This window comes from Pelmatolapia mariae, linkage group LG5 (assembly GCF_036321145.2).
Source record: "Pelmatolapia mariae isolate MD_Pm_ZW linkage group LG5, Pm_UMD_F_2, whole genome shotgun sequence".
Taxonomy (NCBI): domain Eukaryota; kingdom Metazoa; phylum Chordata; class Actinopteri; order Cichliformes; family Cichlidae; genus Pelmatolapia; species Pelmatolapia mariae.
In genome coordinates this window covers 33,147,523-33,167,491 of record NC_086231.1, presented here as the reverse complement: position 1 = coordinate 33,167,491, position 19,969 = coordinate 33,147,523, and the positions used below count along the sequence as shown (strand labels likewise).

The 19,969-nt window shown below is 42.0% G+C and overlaps 1 protein-coding gene across 1 annotated transcript; it reads left to right on the top strand.

Annotated features, from left to right (window-relative positions):
- The first annotated feature begins 1,789 nt into the window (after nt 1–1,789).
- On the top strand, nt 1,790–18,143 carry etnk2 (ethanolamine kinase 2). The gene is made up of 9 exons (XM_063474818.1): nt 1,790–2,221; nt 8,418–8,555; nt 8,646–8,767; nt 9,233–9,373; nt 11,502–11,644; nt 13,436–13,519; nt 13,612–13,772; nt 13,870–13,943; nt 14,237–18,143. Exons 1-9 carry the CDS (start codon nt 2,075–2,077, stop codon nt 14,307–14,309), a joined length of 1,083 nt encoding a protein of 360 aa, XP_063330888.1. The 5' UTR covers nt 1,790–2,074; the 3' UTR covers nt 14,310–18,143.
- Nucleotides 18,144–19,969: the final 1,826 nt, after the last annotated feature.

The window sequence follows — 19,969 nt, the reverse complement described above, 5'->3', positions numbered from 1 at the left end:
CTATCCATCACATCACTCCTGTCCTGCAGCAGCTTCATTGGCTCCCGGTCAAATATCGCATCAATTTCAAAATATTCTTGTACACATTTAAGGCTATTCATCATCTCTCCCCTCCATATCTCTCTGATCTGGCTCAGATCACCATCCCATCTCGGTGTCTCAGATCTTCTTCTTCTCTTTCTCTCTCTGTCCCCTCCCCCTGTCCTTCCACCATGGGGAGCAGGGCTTTCAGCTGCTCTGTTCCTCGACTCTGGAATTCCCAACCTCCTGATTTAAGAAATATCACCTCGTTCTCTCTCTTTAAGTCCCAACTCAAAAATCATTTGTTCAAAACAGCTTATCCCACATAATCTCTCCACTCTGCTATTTTAAATTTGTTTTGTCTTATGCTTTTATGATTGTGTAAATTGCTTGCTTTTATGTTGTTTTTATTATTCTGCTGTGTACAGTGTCCTTGAGTGTTCTTAAAGGCGCTTTCAAATAAAATGTATTATTATTATTATTATTATTATTTTACACACGTGCATTAATCTTATATATAGGGATACACTTATCCTGTGGTCTAGTACTTAACTGTATATACATTTTAGACTGTCGATGAAATATCTAGAACATTTATAAAAATTTGATCATTTCTGAAAAAACAAAATCAGTAACTGAAGTAGAGTCTAGTCTGTTTACATTGGCTACTGTCTTAATGTGGGCGACTTCTTCACAGTTTATTTTTCTTTCATTAGAAAATGCAGGTAGTGTTGGCCAGATGAAGCCTCACCACCCCCTGGTGGTCAAAACCTTTATTGCCATTTCATCTATTTATCATTCCGCTTGGCTGCCTTACAACAGTGTCAGCGTGGGAGTAATAGCTAGCAAGAAATTAAAACACCTTAATCTGAATTTTTGTGGTTTATTCTTTTGTTCATCTAATTTGTTTTTTTTTAATAATGTTGAGGCAATAGTAAAAGAAGGATATCAATGTCAAATAATTGCCAGTATGCTTTCAGTCAGTGTTTAAACAGATGAGATGTTTATTTTAAAACCTTTGTAGTGTGAATATGAATACTGCAGTGAGGGTGACTTTATTTAATTTTATTAAGAAATCATAGTTTTTCCACTGTGCTTGACTCAGCCAGTTTCTCTTTTTGGTAATAACCTCTCCAACAAGCATCCCAAGTGTACAAGCATCCCACAGCAAGCCCGGTTTGTATATTTGCATCTCAGCCTAGATGATACTATAGAACAGGTGCTGTTGTTGTACCCCGGTTGCTTGGCATACAACAAATGCTTCACCTTGGAATGGAAAAAACCCAAAACAACAAAAAAAACGACTTGCGACTTATGTGTACTCATTTACTGGGAGAAAGTGTTGCCATATAGGAGGAAACCCTTCTCCTTTCAGCATGCTCCAAGTAACAAGCTCGTCTATGTCAGATGTGAAACTCCAACAGGAACACTGACAACCAAATTTTGCGCTTTATAAATATCTATAAATCATAAATCACACCAACACTCGAACCACCTGCTAAAACAGCGAGGCTTCAGACGTCATTAGTGACGTCACTCGCCCTTAAAGAAGTAAGCCTCGGCACGCGCTTGAGAAAAGCCTTCCTGGATTTCTCGACACTCCGAAGCCTCGGCGCAGCGCGTCCCATCACTAATTCCAGGCTTCACTTTCAAAATGAATTTTTCCATTTTATCAGCTATCATTCGGCTGAACCCGGCACTGCTCGAGCATCCTCGGAAGTAATGGGCGTGCTCGAATGCAGTGCGTCTCAACCGGCGGTACAATCGGATGATCCCGGGCGGGCGGAGCCAATTAGGAGGAAATGGTACAGTTGGCTGACTCCTCCTAAGAAAACCGGCGACAAGCATCAGTACCCGGCAGTTTCATCGTACATCTGTACCGCTTTCAACTCAACGTTACAGCAGCGTGTTAAATCTCTTGAGCCAGTCTTAGGTCACTCACAAAAACCACACCAACACTTACTTCTAAACCAAGCGACACTTGTATGGTGCAATTTTTTAGAAATATACGCCAAGGGCTTGGAGATTAACGTTTCAGAGAAATTGCTGCAGGATGGAGACGCAAATACATGTACCCGTGGGCTCGCCGGTAATTAGAAAAATCCCAGTTTTCGTGGACGAGCGCAACGTAACGGAGGGAGCGATGAAGCTCATTAAAGAGCTGAGACCGGCGTGGGACTCGAGCAACGTCAAGACCAAGGTAACGTTAGCCGCAAAGCTAGCTGTACTGATTATGCTAGGCTAGGAAAGGATTGACAGCTTTGCAGCATCACCGGCAAGCTAGTAGGAGGGCCGTGGCAACCTGACATGTCGCCTAGCTGAATTTATTTTATTGCACCGCATATAGTTGACTATTTCTATTTTCTTTACCAACGAAGACGTTTAAATTTGTTTTGCTTTAGAGAAAATTTACACTTTATAGGTTACCGTAGCTATCAAGGTGTTCTAATTAATTAGCAAACTTGCACTAGAACATAGGATGTCCCAGAACTTAGTACGGTTCTTATCTGTAGTGTATGCCCAAAGTGCACATCACGTAGGGCACTTAAAGACTGTGTGAAAGCTGGTATAAGTCGCGCTGTCATCTTGGTGTCGGAGGGCAGCTGATGGTGGCGCGATGGTCAGTTTGATAAAGGAACACGGTGATTGGTAATAATTACTAGTTCAAAGGGACAGACTGTGTTACAGCAGGTCCCTGAACTTTGTGTTCATTTATAGCCTGCAGCTGATTGTTGTGTCTCGTTTCTTCCCAAATACATGTGTGTGAATCCTAATGATATTAGACACACTTGCTCTTGGACTTCAATGGAGTGTACATGTTGGAGGCCAAGATATACAGTCTCTTCTTTTAAACCGTTTAAATGTTTTCTTAAAAAATAGTACTAAAGAAGTGTGTGTGTGTGTGTGTGTGTGTGTGTGTGTGTGTTTTTAATAAACAAAGAACCGTTGGGAAAAAACATCTTCCAGTTTTACTATGTCCACTACAGAGGATATAGCAAATAGGCTGAGTCTCAGGATAATATTGTTGTTGTTCCCATTTCATACAAGTAAAATAAAAAACTTTTTTTTTTTTAAGTGTTTTAAAGTCTTTCATCTCTTCTTCGAACATTTCCTCAGCTACAAAAGCAGAGATTAAACATCAGCCCCAGTCATATGTATCTTATCACTGATGGGCATTAGCAAGCCAACATGTCTCTCTAGCTTTCAGGTGATGTCAGATCACTGGGACACGCCCACCTGAATGGCAAAAACAGTACTGCTTGCCTCCAGCAATCATTTGAACTTCTTTGAGTTTAATTTAGCGTAATAGTTACTGTGCTACTGGATGCACTAATCAACATTTATTTATAGCTGCTGTAGATCGGGCACCAACACGTGAGCACACCTCTGCCAACCCTGCCTTACAGGTCAAATCCCACCAATCTTTGCTTCTCACCAGCAGCCCAGGCTGTTAGTGGCAGCTCATTTAAACTGTAAGAATGATTTACCTGACAATGGAAAAATACTTGGTGAGCTTTACTGTTATGTTATAACATCAATGTCACGAATTATTAGCACTGGAACCCTGCACTGTAAAAGTCTAAGTCAGCAAACTGTAAGATTTACATGTGGTAGTTTAAGTTAGCCATGTAGCACTTACCTTTGCTTTGACAATAAATAATTTCATGTTCTCCATCTCTCACAAGACGGCATATTTACTCATCCAGATCGAAAATACATGTAGCTGTCGGCCCTTGAAAACTTTTATCCTTTTATCCATACAAAAGCCATCTACTGTTATGGTATGTGGGCTGATGGTGATGCCAGCCATCTGAGAATACAAATTCAGATGCAGGCAGATAGGACATTGTTGGTTCTTTTAAAGGGGAAAGAATGAGATCGCAGATACATGCTAGGACTGTATCCTCGGCTATATCCCGATATAAGACATTTATCGTCCTGACAACGATATAAATCACAAAAATGTAACATTTTCTGTAAATTCTGTGAATCTCAGGCAACTCACCTTGCGTGAAGTGTTTCCAGCTGGGCGTCCTTTACCGGGAGTCGAGTGTTTTAACCGATGCATGAAACTATACATTTTTAGACATAAGTTGTAACGGCCACCGTTTTCTTTCAAAGTTTGAGTCTAAGGTTTATTTTTTAGCACCTGACGGCTCTTTTTTGCTTCTCATCCGTAAACTCTCTGCATACTCTTTCCCGTGATTCAGTTTATTTTGAAAAGTCTCAACAGGATCTTGAGCTTTATTGTGAAAAGTTTGCATGGAAAACAAACAAGCGGACAGCGGAGCCACGCGATGGTTTTACCGTCATTGCTGTTAACGACAACACGTAAAAACATGCGCTTGTCCGTCCATAGTGTGGTTATATTGAATATAAGAGAAAGAGAGAACTTTAAGAAATTAATATATCCACTACAGTGACCATCAAAACAATTAAAAAATATTGCTGTCAACAGTTTATTTTACGACACCACGAAACAAACGATAGCGTAATAGGAAACGATAGACGTTTTTATATCGTCATCCGATATATATCTCGTTATTTCGAACAGCCCTAATACATGCTTTGCAAATGAGCTTTCTCCGAACTGTGATAAGCTCTCCATTAGCATAGGAAGAGGAATTGAGTCATTTGTGAGGGGTTCAGAGTAGAGCCGCTGTTCCTCCACATTGAAAGGAGTCAGTTGAGGCATTGCCTCCTGGGTAAGGTGTTTCAGTTGGGTATGTCCTACCTGGAGGAGGCATGGGGCAGACCAAGGACACGCTGGAGAGATTCTGTCTCTCGGCTGGCCTGGAAACACCCCAATAAGTCCCCGGATAAACCAGAGGGCTCGCTGGTTGGTGAGAGGGAGATCTGGGCTCCCTGCTTAGCCTGGTGCCCCTGCATCCCACTATCAGATACTGGACGATTTATTCATTCCTTATGTTAGAGCTGAACTTTTATTGAGTAGCTGTAATGAATTTTCAAACAGTGGAAATCATTTTGTCTTGATGGAGTGATCAGGCCTTAGAGTCAACAGGAGAAAAATTGTATGAATTGTATTGATCTTAATTTTTAGCAGGTTTACCTTTTTTTTTTTTTTTTTTTTTTTTTTTGCACCTTCATGCTCCTGTAACAAGTGAATTTCCCTACTGTGGGATTAAAATCTATATCTAATATTTGCAAATTAACTTTGCATTGAACAGGGGATTAAAAGGTTGGAAATAAAGCCTTGATGTTGATTTACAAAGTTAAAGGAAACTCTTATATGGAATTCATCGTTATAGGCCTACCTCAGGTTTGTGCTTTTGCTTATGCTTTGATGTGGGACGATAATAACAATGTGCTTTAATAATACAGGCCAAGAGCTAAACATTCACCCCTATAACAACGTCATGACATACTGTACAATTGGGTATGTAGACAATGGCTTCCCTAGAAGTGTGGTGGTGTTAGGTAGTCCACAGAGACTTGACTCGTCAGGGAAAGGAAAATGCATAATTGATTCCAGGTAAAAGGATCTAGTAACTGATGTGTCATAGCTGGGTCAAAGTTTTTGGAGCAGTGAGCACTACAGAACTGTTAAAAGTCCCCAGTGGCACAGTCTAAGCCCAGCTGCTTCAGCCCTGTATTTACATCCTGGTTACTCCTCTCCCTGGGCCTCGCACAACAGCCACCTGCAGCTGAGGATGTGACCGTGTTTACCTCGACTTTTCCAGGCCAGACTGCCAAAACTTCTCTCAACGACTACCACTCTGACAGTAGATTTATACACCTGCACTGCTGACGGGAAGACCTGACCGGCCCTGCCACCTGGACAGGGAGATTTTTATTGTCCATTGCCAAACATCCCCACACCTCCTGAAAATGGCAGCGACAGAGAAATGGTCTCCTCTTACAAGTTTCACATAATGAAGACTCAAAGATTCATGTCAGTCAAAGGAAACCTATTCCAGCCTGTACAGTGAGGTCACCCTACAGGGACCTGGTTATTGATAGTGGGGTGGTTGGGGGGTGGGGGTGCCACCATCAATGTCCCATGCAAGCAGTATATGGCAGAATGTTTACCTCTGTCTGGGTCCAAGCTTATCGCTGTCTGTCGATGTATTGATTGTAGGTCTTAGCAGCGTATTGTGTGGCGGGCAGAAGGGATCAGTCACGTTTTGGCAAAGGCGTGTATGCTTGTGTATGAATGGTCATAACAGGGATGCCTGTCGCCCATCTTTGTGGTGAGCCACGTGCGGAATGCCAGATATGCGTGAGTGAGCGTCTGGTCCTTGGGGGGAGATGCAGGCAGTGTGTATGTTGTTATTGTGTCCGCTGCAGCGGGAGGGACCGGCCCACCACTGTCCACTGGAGCCACGCTGTCACTCCGATTTTTTTTTTAAGGCCAAGTTTCAGACACACAAGGTTTTTTGCTAACTTTTCATTTTAGAAAACTCTTCATTTTAGAAAAAGCATTTGACTCAGCTTGTTGACAGCTTCACTCTTTAGCTGTGTCCCAAAACGTAGGCTGCATCCTTCGGAGGACCCGGCCTTCACGGTCTATGTGGGCCGGGTCCTTCGAAGACCGAGAAGGCCGGAAGTGCGAGGCTGTGAAATGGGACAGTCTAGCCTTCAGATTTGCGTCACCGCTGTCTCGGTGGAGTTTAATAAACTCAAATCCCGGAGGAACCCACCCGATGGATTAATAAAGCTTTATTTAGTCTAATCTAATCTAATAACTTTGATCTCAGCCAAACCGATTTACTCCGGAACAAATAAAACGCCAAAAAAAAGCCAAACAGTTACATTTTTAAGTTATCCGAGTGACTTATATATCACGTTTAACCTGAGTAGCGAAAGACAGCAGGGGTCTGAAAACGATGAAGCTGGGAGTCCGTTGCTCTCGCCGGGTCGAGTGACCATTGAAACCCCCGGCTAGCTATCAAGCTGGTGGGTAGCAGATAACCAGTGCAAATATGCGATGTCTTGATAAACCAAGCAGATATTTAAAGTTTACACGACTACTTTCTCTCCTGAAAATATGTAAAAAGTTTATTTTGTGACCCAGAAAGATTAATAAGAGTAATATTAAAACTTAGTAGCGGCTGCCATTGTTGGAAACTGGAATTGGCTGGGCCGCGCTATGAATCCTGGGATATGGTGGGCCATGAAGGACACACCTGACCCATCCTTCAAATTCGGGGAAATGAAGGACGCATTTGTCGGCCGCATTTGAAGGAGTCGACAAATTGGGACAGCGTTCGTCGCCTGGCTGTGACGTAATCGGCCTTCAAATGTGGCCTCTGGAGGATGCAGCCGACGTTTTGGGACACAGCTTTTAAAACTTATCAGGCGATGTGCAAGAAGTCTTCATGAGAAACCAGTGATGTGAAGGAACACTCAAGGTGTTTTTACACCTACGCTGTTTAGTCCGTTTTAATTGAACTCTGGTTCGTTTTCCCAACTGGTGCGGTTTGTTTGTGTAGATGTGAACATAGTAACTGCACTCATATGTGGACCAAAACAACCACACCAAGACCCAACAGACCAAAGTCCAAACGAATTCCAAAGAGGTTCGTTTACAGTGTGAACGTGAGCCGATATGAAACAAATACCGGGTGTACATTACAAGTTTGAACTTAAAAAACATCCTGTAGCCAGATAGATAAAATCACCAGTTAACCTTTGGACTGTGGGAGGAAGTCAGAATACATGGAGAGCACCCACGCAGGCACTAGCAGAATATGCAAGATCCACACAGTTGATGGATTTGAACCCTGGACCTTCTTGCTGTGACGTGACAGTTATAACTACTGAACCACCGTACCGCCCAGGATGGTATGATCAAGATAGAAATGTTTCCTCTTAGACTAAAGGGAGTAACTCAGTATAATGTTGATATGTCATCATTGACATCAGCGTAAGGGGACAAGTGGGCTTGGTGGATGCCACACAAACACACAACCACTTGTCGAGAACATGGTGGCGGATGACTCTATCTGAGGACTATATCTGTGTAGACCGCTGCAGAGGGCTGTTGAACCACTACACTCTGTGGTGTGCATTCATTTTTGATGAGAGTTTTATGCCCTACTGTAATATCCCTCTCCATGTCACTGTCCATACACGGCTCTTGCTAACACAGACTGACCATGTCCTGTTCTCATGTTCTTGTACAACTATTATTCAAACAAAATCTTAGTAAGATGACTTAAAAACCGCTTCAGCATTTAGCTCAAGTCTTCTGTGAACCCTGCTGCGGCGTTCTGACACATTCATCTCATGTAGGTCAAAGCTGTATGGTGTCTTCAGTGTTGATGTTGACTTAGAGGTAACTAATAGCTGTAAGGAAAACAGTCCTGAAGCACCATGTCGCTGTACAATCAGAGGCTCTGTGTGAGACGAGATGTGGTTTCATCTTTTTCCAGCTCTTCACCGATGGAACCACCAACAAGCTAGTGGGCTGCTACGTGGACGACAGTCCAGATGACGTAGTCCTGGTCCGAGTATATGGAAACAAAACAGAGCTGATTGTGGACCGAGACAATGAGCTTAAGAGCTTTCAGGTAGTGTTGCCGCGTTTCAGAGTCCTAAATTAATTAACGTAAGCAGTTGTTTGCTCCTACCTCATTCTCATCTGTTTGTGTGTCTCCTAGGTGCTGCATGCTAATGGTTGTGCTCCTCGCCTCTACTGCACCTTTCTAAATGGCATCTGCTATGAGTTCATGCAGGGAGATGCACTTGGAACGCAGGATGTCAGAGATCCTACTCTGCTCAGGTGTGAATTTGTCACAGCAATGTTTGAATGGGTTTTTTGAGTTTACTCAAAGATGGTGAAAATTTTAACATCAGTGCTTTTCTGCCTCAAACAACAAAGATTAGACACATGGAGAAATGCACAGGACACACAAAAAAGAACTGTATAATGAAGAAAACGGACAATTCCACAAGGTTCTGAGCTGAAACGCAACATTTAGAGGGAATGCTTTATCTGGTAACACAATGTTTTGACTGTGAAACAGTCTTCCCATTGTGGAAGTCAGCTCTGTGTAGTGGACATTATGTATTTGCTTGCTTTAATACAACTATCTCCAGGAACTCTGTAACCAAAGTTTGTCCTTGTAGATAAATGAAGTAGGACACTCTGCCATTGTACTGTGGGGATTCTGTATAACTAGATACTAATGGTCTGTAGTTGAAATCTTGCCACGACTGTAACCTTGTTCTGTCTGTCTCCTCTCAGGCTGATAGCCAGGGAAATGGCTCGTATCCACGCCATCCATGCACACAACGGCTGCATCCCCAAACCCAACCTCTGGATCAAGATGCGGAAATATTTCTCGCTTGTAGCCACAGAATTCACAGAGCAAGCCTCCAACATCAGGTGAGCTCCTGCTTAGCTTTCATAGCTCAAAGTTAAGGTTATCATTATCGCCGTGATAATGATGCAAATAGTCCATAAAGCCCAGCATGAGTTTCCTGTTAAATGAGGACATAAGCTGTTTGCATAGAGCCTGAAATATTCTGCAAGTTCTCTGTGATGAAGCAGTGGGGTAGTTGGGCTTTGTTTGCATAAAAAATGACAGCGATAACTGCAAAAAGCGTACGACTGTATCCTGTGCAGTTCATGTATTGATGTCCAAATATAAACTTTAACATTATTTCCTGGGTTTGAAGGCTAACAGATGTTCCTGTTGGCACAGCACTGTCCATTTGAGAATGCATTAGCAATTAAGATTGTCACGCAGCTGAAATACTCGGCACCGACTCAAGTTCTCTTTATTTTTTCCAGTTTTGTTTAAAAAGCACGTAGGACTAAATAAGCAATACACCTTAGCAAATACAAGGTGTCCTGTTCCATTGCAAGTACACATACTGCAAAGTCACATGATTTGACTGCATATGGGATATAGCCCAAATCAGAAGTCTGTAGAGAGAAGTAAACATGTGCTAAGGTCATTGGGCAGAATTAACAAATGACACAGTAATGTTATTGCTATGCTAATTAGCTCATTACAACAATGGAGCAATCTTTATATTTCTACTGAAATATGTCAAAGCAGCATGGAGACAGTAAACTTTTTAATCTTATCTTTGTGTTTTATATGAATGAAATATTGTTGACTTGTAGCTTTAGCATAAACCTGAACACTTGGCTTGCAGCATAGAAAACACCAAGATATTTGTCAGCCAAAAGATGAGATGTAATAGAGATGTAATTTCCCACCGTTACCTAGAAGTGTGTTTAATGAAAATGTAAATTCATCTCTGTATAATAAGGAGGATAGCATGGCAGAGACATGTGGAGCAGATAAAGTATACCATTTTATAACCTGGCCAGCTGCCCAGTCCCAGCTAATATCTTTGTTCTCTTCCCTGTTAGATTAAGTCCAGCATGTGGCTTATATAACTGTAACAATAATAGCAGACTGGATTAGGGAGTGTTTGGCATTCAGTGGGCCAGCAGATGTTTGCTTAGCCCAGTTTATCAGATCACTTTATCCCGTCCTTGGTAACACAGACAGCTAGAGTCCCTGGTCCTGGACAGCAGACACTTGTTGCACTGCTATCTGAGAAGCCCTCATGTTGCGCTTCATTTTAATAGGCCGGTGTTATTTGTAGCATTTAGTCTAAATCAGAATCATTTCAGTAACATTTCCTCTGTGGATGACATGTTGGATGAGTTCAGTTTGAGTGAGTCTCAGAGAGAGAGCTAGCTAGATGGAAATCTGAGAGGAGAGGGTGTGTCCTGTGTGCACACTGGTTTTCTCTGAGCTCAGACTGTCTTCAGGCTGATACTGGAGTAATCCACATAAGCCCATTACATTTAACAAAGGGGTTTCTACTCAGCACTCTTAGCTTTTGCTTGGGTGAGACTACCTTAGCTCTTTCTCTGCTATCTAGTAAGACCACCTTTGGACTACCATCAAGCCAAATCTGCTGGTCGTCCGATTAGATCAGACTACACAATCTTAGCTGGGCTGAACCCTCTATGATGCGTGAATCCTCAGTAGGTTTGTGTCATGTGCACACAGATGAAAAGAGCAATGATTTATATAAATACTGGTGCAGGATATGCATGAATGTTGATTTCAAGTACAGTGTGGAATAAATCGCAGATCAGATGTTGGTAGTCGGGTCTGAAAACTCAGGAAATGAGGTGTAATGTAGCCGTAATAACAGTGACTCCAGCACCAGCAGGGTCCACTGAGAACTTGTTTCTCTGCAACTGTGTTCCCAGGAGTCAGCAGGCCAGAGCCCCACTGAGCTCGTGTGCTGCCTGTGCATGTCGCCCTCAGTTGTTTTCATTTCACATATGTTCCCACGTGGCAATGATACCAAAACAATGAAAGGCGTTTTATTTAGGTGAAAAACAGCCAGTGAAAGTATTCCTGTCATACTTACTTAACAGGTGGACACAGTGTTGTGTGTGCAGCTATTCTGAATGGTTGTCACAACACAACAATGTGCGCGACTACACTGACCTTCTCTCCATTTCCTTCCCTGTCCAGAATACAGCAGGAAGTTCCCAGCAAGGTGGTGCTGGAGCAGGAGATGGTTTGGATGAAGGAGCATCTTTCCACACTGGGCTCACCTGTGGTGCTCTGTCACAATGACCTGCTCTGCAAGAACATCATCCACAACAGCAAAGAGGGTAAGTGTCTGAGCCTTAATCTGAGCTTCTCGTCTCACGGCTGTGATTCTATTTTACAACCAGAATGATCAGCAGCACTTCTAACTTCACTCCCCACACTGCCCCCACTCCAGTGCATCATTGACAGCTGGATCACTAGAAGTGAGGCATGTTTTACTAACTGCCTGCACCAGCACAAAACCATCTTTTGGTGTTAACATGCAAAGGCTGGGAGTTACTAAAGTAATGCTTTATTTGCAAAATATTTCCCTTTTAGTATAACTTTCTGTTTGTGCATCTATAACAACCAGCATGCACACATACAGCTCTCCAATATCATATGCTGACTTTTACAGTCGTTCCCTTTTATTCTTTAGGCAGTCTGTGCTAACATTTATAGAAATGGCCTTGGGCTTTGAGGAGCTTCAAAACAGACAGATAGTTGTCACATGCGTTCGCCAAGCTGTGGTACAAAATACTAAGAATTCTAGTATTTTGTACCACAGCTTGGCTAATGCGAACAGCTGGACAAATTAGCATGAATCCACAATAGCTGACTACGTTAGCATTAGCCATGATGCACAGTGCAGCATGCTGATAACCATCAATGACTGGAAAAGGATTTGTGTGCTCTACAAATGAAGAAGAAACACCCATAAACAAATATTATATATGTTAATTTGGTTTCTGGGGGAAAAAGCATTTGCCTGTAATTCAGCCATAATGTTAGCATTCACAATAACTAGGATTCATCTGGCGGTTACTAGGTTTTAAGGAAAACAGAAACATGATCTTTGCAACAGCATCTCTTGTACTACAATTCAAAAAGTTCTCTATTGTAGGATCAAGAAACACATGCGGCATGAAACAAGAAGCAAAACAGAAAAAAATGAATAAGTGTGATCTGTGTATTTATGCTTGTGCACCAGTTTCAGTGGTTTCATTAACATTGCATTCATCGGGATCCTCCAAAATGCTGCTTGGTCAGGTCTGCTGATATATATGTTGGGTTTATATCGTGCAACTGCTTGTAATAAAACAGACTTTATCTAAAGACTCAGTTCAGGATTCATATAAAGGACTACTCGTCCCCATCAGTTTGAAAAATAAAAAAACATTTGCCTAGATTATAAGCAACAAGCTGTGCATATGTTGTTAGTAAGTTATTGGTGGCAGCATTTACTGTCATACATGGGTGTATTGTTACTAAATCACCTGTGGAGCCACAAGCATTATTCAGTTTTTGTGGATTCATGCTAATTTGCCCAGCTAAGGCTGTCTATCTGGCTTTAGTATATCTGCTCCTTGTCTATAGTAACGACAGACTGTTGTTACTATAGACAAAGATCAAAGATTTGCAGTTTTTCAGTGCATTCATGTAAATTTCCATGAATGTTGCACAGGCGTTGTTCACTGGCTCTTGTTCCGGTCATCCAGGTGTAGATGACTGGTGTACAGTTTGACCAACAAGTTCCTCCAGTGCGTCTAATAGTCACATAATCCCTCTTCTTCCTGCTGTCTCAAGCTGACCATCAAAAACAATCCCTGGCCCAACAAAGGAACATTAACTGAAGCACACAGCGGTTCCATGTAAAGAGGCTCTTCAGGTTCAGTCAGTAGCACTTGAGTGAAGAGGCAGCAGAGCTAGCAGGCTTTTTAACTGTCTCTGACTTTGTCTGTCATGTGACCGTGCACTGCATGTGGCAGCAGTACCTGAAGAGTGCTCCATATTGCTTCCCTTCAGCTTTGCTGTAAATGACCACGTGCATAATAATGTACCGTACGTGTTATGCGCTCTCTGGTCTCCTTAAGGTCATGTGCGCTTCATCGACTATGAGTACTCCAGCTACAACTACCAGGCCTTTGACATCGGCAACCACTTCAATGAATTTGCAGGTCAGCAAAAGCACAGTGTGATTTACATGAGTTAGTTATGTGTTGGTGGTGCACAGCTTATCCTTCAACTGCACGTCCATGTGTTTGTTCAGGCATGACTGAGCCGGACTATGGACTCTATCCTAGTCGGGAGATGCAAATGGAGTGGCTCAAGGTGTATCTGCAGGCTTACAAACTCTTCACCAAGAACACAGAGGAGGTCAGCCAGCGAGAGCTAGGGACGCTCTACGTTCAGGTCAACAAGTTTGCTCTGGTGAGACAGATGTTGACAGATGCACACAGTATCTCTTGCAAGCTCAACCCTGCTGTTTCATGGTACACATCTGATATCTCATTTGTTTTTTCTCAAGGCTTCTCACTTCTTTTGGGGTTTCTGGGCTCTCATCCAAGCCAAATACTCCTCCATCGATTTTGACTTCCTGGGGTAAGTGTGCGTGTGTGAAAAGGTTAGCACTTAGCATCATGACTGTACACGCACACATACACAGAGGCGCACACACCACCACATCCGTGCAGATGAGTTATGCAAGTCATGGTTGAATGTGTTTGGGAATGTGGCAAAGGTTCACCAATCTGCCAAAAATTGTGTCCACAAACTTTTTTTATCTTATCTACAGAACACAATATGTAACATTCCAAGAAGAAATCTTAGAGAAGAGACATCTCTGTGCAAGCGACAAAGTCAAAAATCAGTCTTTTCTGTCTCTCCGTCTGCAGGTACGCCGTGCTACGTTTCAACCAGTACTTCAAGACTAAACCTGCAGTGATGGCCCTGCAGATCCCAGAGTGAGAGGAGGCGAAGGAAGCCAGAAGGACGAGGAGAGGAGCCCAGAAGGAGGTGTGTTTGAAGGTTAAATGCTGCGACTTCCTCTCCCATGAGGACGCTTCTGTGAGCCAACTGTTGATGGACCACTCCTCGGTCAGCCTGGCATCCTTTTCCTGCAACAAGCGCAATTACTCTTTGATTCCTCCAAACTTTAGCTCCACGTACGTCACCGCTGTAGCCCGAGAAAGACAAAACTTCCACGTGTGTATGTGTGCAAGTGCATTCGTCTGCGTTTCTAATATATGTTGAAAAACCGTCACGCTTTTCCTCTTAGAGCAGCTGAACCAGGCGTAGAGAGGTCTGTGTTTGGGATAGGACACCAAAATGTTCCACAACGCTGGTAATGATGTCACAAGAGGAAGGAGAGAGTTGAGGAGTGTCAGGATGATGGTTTGTTTTCTGAAACTGACTACAGGTGCAGCCTGGTGTTAGTCACATTGTATGTGTGTGTGTCTCGTGTGTGTTCCTTCCTCTGTCTCTACATATTTTAACACATTGTGACCTTTTCTCATGTTTTTTTTTTCCCATCATCTTTGGTGCTAAGTGCCCGTAGCTTTCTGCACTGAGCTTTCCTCGGGGTGTCCTTTCCTGTGCCCCCTGTTTTTCCTGTTGAAGCACTTTCAGCTTCTTTCACCACATCTTCCAGTTATTCACAGCAAACTGCTGCTGCTTATGCTGCTAGAATTGTAAGACTTGTCTGCGTGTTAGTCGGTGTTTCATGCCAAACGCCACGTGTTTGGAACAGCAAATGGAAAGCTTTAGGTTGACTCACTGTTAAAGCTAAATGTGCATTTATTTATTTGTATTTAACATCTCAGGTTAACAACTCTTTGGAAAGTGGTACTGAAGGAGGTGGAGGGGATGGCTACAAAGACGAGACCTCTGTGTGTGTTCTTGTCCTCGAGCATTATTTCCACCTTTTTGACTTTTATGGTTACAGCGCATCGCTCTGTTAAATTTTCCATTTAAGGTTTCCAGACATTTTGGAAAGTCACCACCTCTGTCACCCTCCCTGTGCCATGTCCTTCTCTCCCTTTATACCCTTTTATCTTTGATTGCCCACCAGTTCCCAGTTTTGGTCTTTGGTTGCTTCTCCCTTTACTCTGCGGAGGTTTATGCATCTGTTTTTCAAACCGTCCTGAAATCATAGCCCAGTCTCAGGCCCATGCTGTAATCCACTCTATTCATCTCAGATTCAGAGTCAAAACTTCTTACATAATTACATATTGCATAAGTTTTATCTGGGGTCAAATCAAGTGGAGCTTTCAAAAAGATTCTGGAGTGGGTTAGCTGGGGGTGTGTGTCTGTCACGAGATCAGCTACTATTTTCCTGGGAAAAAGATCTGACTCTGAAAGACGGAGAAATCATTAACGCACAAAAGTACTTACAGCTTAGAAAGCAGGCTTCTTTGAATTCTAGCTAGTCTGTTTGTTATTTATTATTTTTTTTCAGCTTAACTTTTGACTGAACACGAAACCAAGCAGAAATGTATCTGTTCAAGGCTGTCACCTTTTTCAAAAGACCGGTTCAGGCAGATTGAGTGTAATTTGAAACATAGACTGTATAGAAACGATGGATGTAATGTGATGTAATGCACTGTGATGTCAGCCATTGGTGAGCAGAGTCTCATTTTGAAGTCTCGAGTTCTTTCTGAGATGTGGCTCACAGATTTTTGTCAGTCATATGCAAAATCATACAGTACTGTAGTTAACTTCTGACTCAATAATAACTAATAATTAGTCAATAATTAATATAATAATAATAACGTACAAAAATTACATATTGGAAAGTGTAAGACTTGAAACTAGTAACTATTCAGACAATAAAGTCATCAATGATATGTTTACAGAGTTCACAAACTAAGTTTTTCCAGAGGCTTCTAAGCAGTTGGATGTCTTTTTGCGACCTCCCCGCTGGACATCCCAGTCACTGCAGGGCATCCCAGTGCAAAACTAGAGGGTGGAGCTGGTGGGGTGGAACCTCTCGTTTCCATCACCGTTGGCCAAACTTGGCTAAAAGCGGAGCAGAACTGGCAGCTTTCTAAAGAAGTCATGGGGTGTTACTCCTCCTTGGCACCAAAGAGGGAGCTCTGACCTTTGTCCTCCACTGCTGGTGTCGTGTAACTGGAAGGCTTAATAATTCACCAGCTGAGCTGCAGGAGAGAGGGACCAAAGCATGTTAATGGCTTTCATTCAGAACAGTTAACCCGAGAGGGATTTTCTGAGGGGTGCTGTTAATATCTGAAGTCTTTAATCGTTCTTAACTTTAGGTAAAATAATTCTCTTCTCCTCAGTGTGAATAAGAACTGATTGTAACAGTACAAAACTCACTGGGTTTAAAAGTTATTGATGCATACTCTGGCACATATTCAGGAGTCTTTTACTTCACTTAGTGAATTTTATTATTTAAATGTTATCAAAAGACTTATTTTATGCCACTAACAGTGAAGTAATCAGCTTGGTGCATTTGCAAAGGCCAAATTGGTGAATTTGCTGCTTGAACACACAATTCTAATACCCAGGTAGGACATCAGCCGGGATAAAGAGGGCATTGGCTCTCCATGAGCACCGAGTGAATATCTCCATTCCCTTCAGAGGACACTGGTACAGGCTGCTGACAGCTTTTTGAAGGGAAGGCATTTTAGGTTCCTGTAACATTGTATCTTATATGCTAACAGAAGATGAAGCTCAGTGTGTGGGAGATGAACTGAAGACACATTCCAACAAATCTTTGCATTTATTTAGCAGCTGTTTGGATCTTTGGTCACCTTACCCACTACTGTAGTATCATCCATTAAAGATGCAGTGTTCAGATTTCATGTGGCCAAATAGAACAAATTTAAAAAAAACAAAACAAAAAAAAACAAAAAACAACTAGCCCGGACAAATAGACCAAATAAAAAAATGTTTGACTTTATTTATTTGCACAAGTCTTTCACTGCTCTGTCTGTGAGTGCACTTCCTCAAACAGGGAGTGGAGACAGAGATGGCTAACGTGAGATAAGACACCATTAACTGAGCTGTCAACACATCATCTCAACTGTGATAAATCCATCCAACCAGTGTTAAAACGAATGTGACAAGAAAGCGAAACCTGATATTTGATCCATGATATTGACACAATATTGCATCCGTATTCACAATGCTGCAACAACTTTTTCTCTTTAGACTGGGCGCTGGGTAAGGTGACAGCAAACAGAAAATGAGCTTGACTCTGATCCCCATTTCCAGACAAATGCATCCATTTCATGTGTTTTTGTGTCGACTGCTGAGACCGGCTGTCTGAATTTGCTGTTCCACGCTGGCTATTGAAACGGTTCACTGTCACCATGTCGTCACTTTATACGGTTGTTTTAAAATCAGTTTGTTTATTATTGATTCTAAGGTTGCATTCCACACTTTCTTAGTTTGTTGCAGTCCAGTCATACCAAAACAGTTAGCTTCAGTTTGCATTGCATTTAATTTGAGATTAACTATGTTTGTGTGCGTGAATGTACTAACTTAATTATACAAAATACTGTACAGAAAACGGACTTTTTTTTCTTTGTATGCTGACATATACTTTTTGTAAGTGCTTTAACTTGAAAGGTAGAGCGCTGTGTAAAAGGACGCAGCGCTTGGTTTGCAGATGTGACTTTGTAAATGTACTCATCCACTGCTAAAGGAGATGATGATGGGGGATGTAAATATTGTAAGAAATACTGTGAAAAGCTTACTGTACAGTGATCCTTCACACCTCTGTAGGAGTGGCAAGATTATTTAACTGTTGTTAGTAAATATTTCCATTAAAAAGAATGAAATGGTATTAAAAGACCTTGTTTGGCTTTTGATTTGTCCTGTTATGTACTAGCATGTGACTTGTTGATTTGTCGGTTGCCTCAGCTGACCCTGTGAATTTGGCCCTGATGGGAGGAAGGAACTACAAAACTTGTGCTGGGGGACATCCTGCCAAAACACACAGACTATGTTAATGATCCCTAACTTCCCTAGGAGTGGAGCCTTTCACACCTTTTTTATTTTACCCACATGAGAAAGAAAATGCATCCACCTAAGGTTTTATGTATCAGGACATATTAAAAATCTTATGGTCCTTAGCGGGTCTGAAAAATAAGTGTAAACAACTTTGGATGAATAATATATAACATTTAACACTGTTATTAGTGATTTAAGAAAAAACAAGCCAAAATCCAGGAGTAGTGTTTGAGAAAAGTTCAACCTTACTGCTTCTGTGGGAATGAAGAGGCCAAGAAGTAGCCTGCTGTGATCACCTTAGTAAAACCTTAACTGAGGGCAGTTTTTGTGCCAAAGAAAAACCACAATCTTCCCAGAATTGGACATCCCAGCAATTTAACTCCAAATTCAGACTGTGCCATTCTCCGAGGAACTGCCAAAAGTCACTCAGCCATCCAAACCACTGAATTCAGGCGTTCCAGTCATTTCTGTGGCCGCAGGATAAAATCAAGCAGCTCGGCATTCGGACTGCTTCAACAAACATTTGTGAAAGAACTGGTCGCTCTCAGAAGCTCAGTGAATTCCAGTGTGGTACGTGATAGGATGCCACCTGTGCAACGATTCCAATTGTGAAATTTCCTCGTTACTAAATATTCCACAGACAACTGTTGTAAACAAAGTGGAAGCGACTGGGGATGAAAGCAACTCAGCCAAAAAGTAGTAGGCCATGTGAAATCACAGAGCGGGGTCACCAGATGTTGAGGTGTAAAAGTGCAGAGGTCACTAACTTTCTGCAGAGTTAATCGCTACAGATCTCCAAACTTCACGTGTCCTTCAGATCAGCGGTCCCCAACCCCCGGGCCACGGCGGCTCGGGTGTGAAATGTATGGTTTTATCGGTTTTTAGCGTTAACTCGGTTTCCCTGGGTCTTTTTCCGTGTGATGGTTTTTTTGGTACTGGTTTTATTTTGTTGTATTTTACCGCGACACCTTAAATGTCGGTCCGTGAAATTATTGTCAGACATAAACCGGTCCGTGGCGCAAAAAAGGTTTGGGACCGCTACTCTACGCGATGTTTATGCAAAGTTTCATCTGCTCGTCCAGGCCGAAATGAAGAACATAGATACACTTTGAATAGTATAGTATGATGACACACAGGCCTAATTTAACCGAAAAGATTGTATATAAATAGAAAATGATATAAGATGCTTAGTCTAGTCGTGCTTAACAACAGTAGGTCCACAAGTTTTGTCATTAAAATACAGCCAGAGTAAAAAGAGCGCACACCCTGTACCACCTAAAAGGTTTTGCTTGTCATCAGGACATAATAAAAAAGATCTAGTCTGTACCAGGTCATAAAAGTCGGTAAACACAGTCTGAGGTGAACAACAGCAACTCATTATATATTATGTCCTGTCTTTATTTATTTATAAAGACAGGTTATTTATTTATAAAGACCTGTCTTTATTTATTTATAAAGACAGGGCGTTCGTTATGAAGGAATTTTGGCCCACTTCCACTAAAAGAGGAAAAGTTACAGTTTAAGCCTGCAAATTTACTTGTATACAAAAAAATCCCCCCAGATCGGCTTTTATATAAAACTTATACTTTTTAAGTAACAATTTAACTTTTTTTTTAAAGAAAGGAAAATAATAATCTGATTTCCATTTGTGA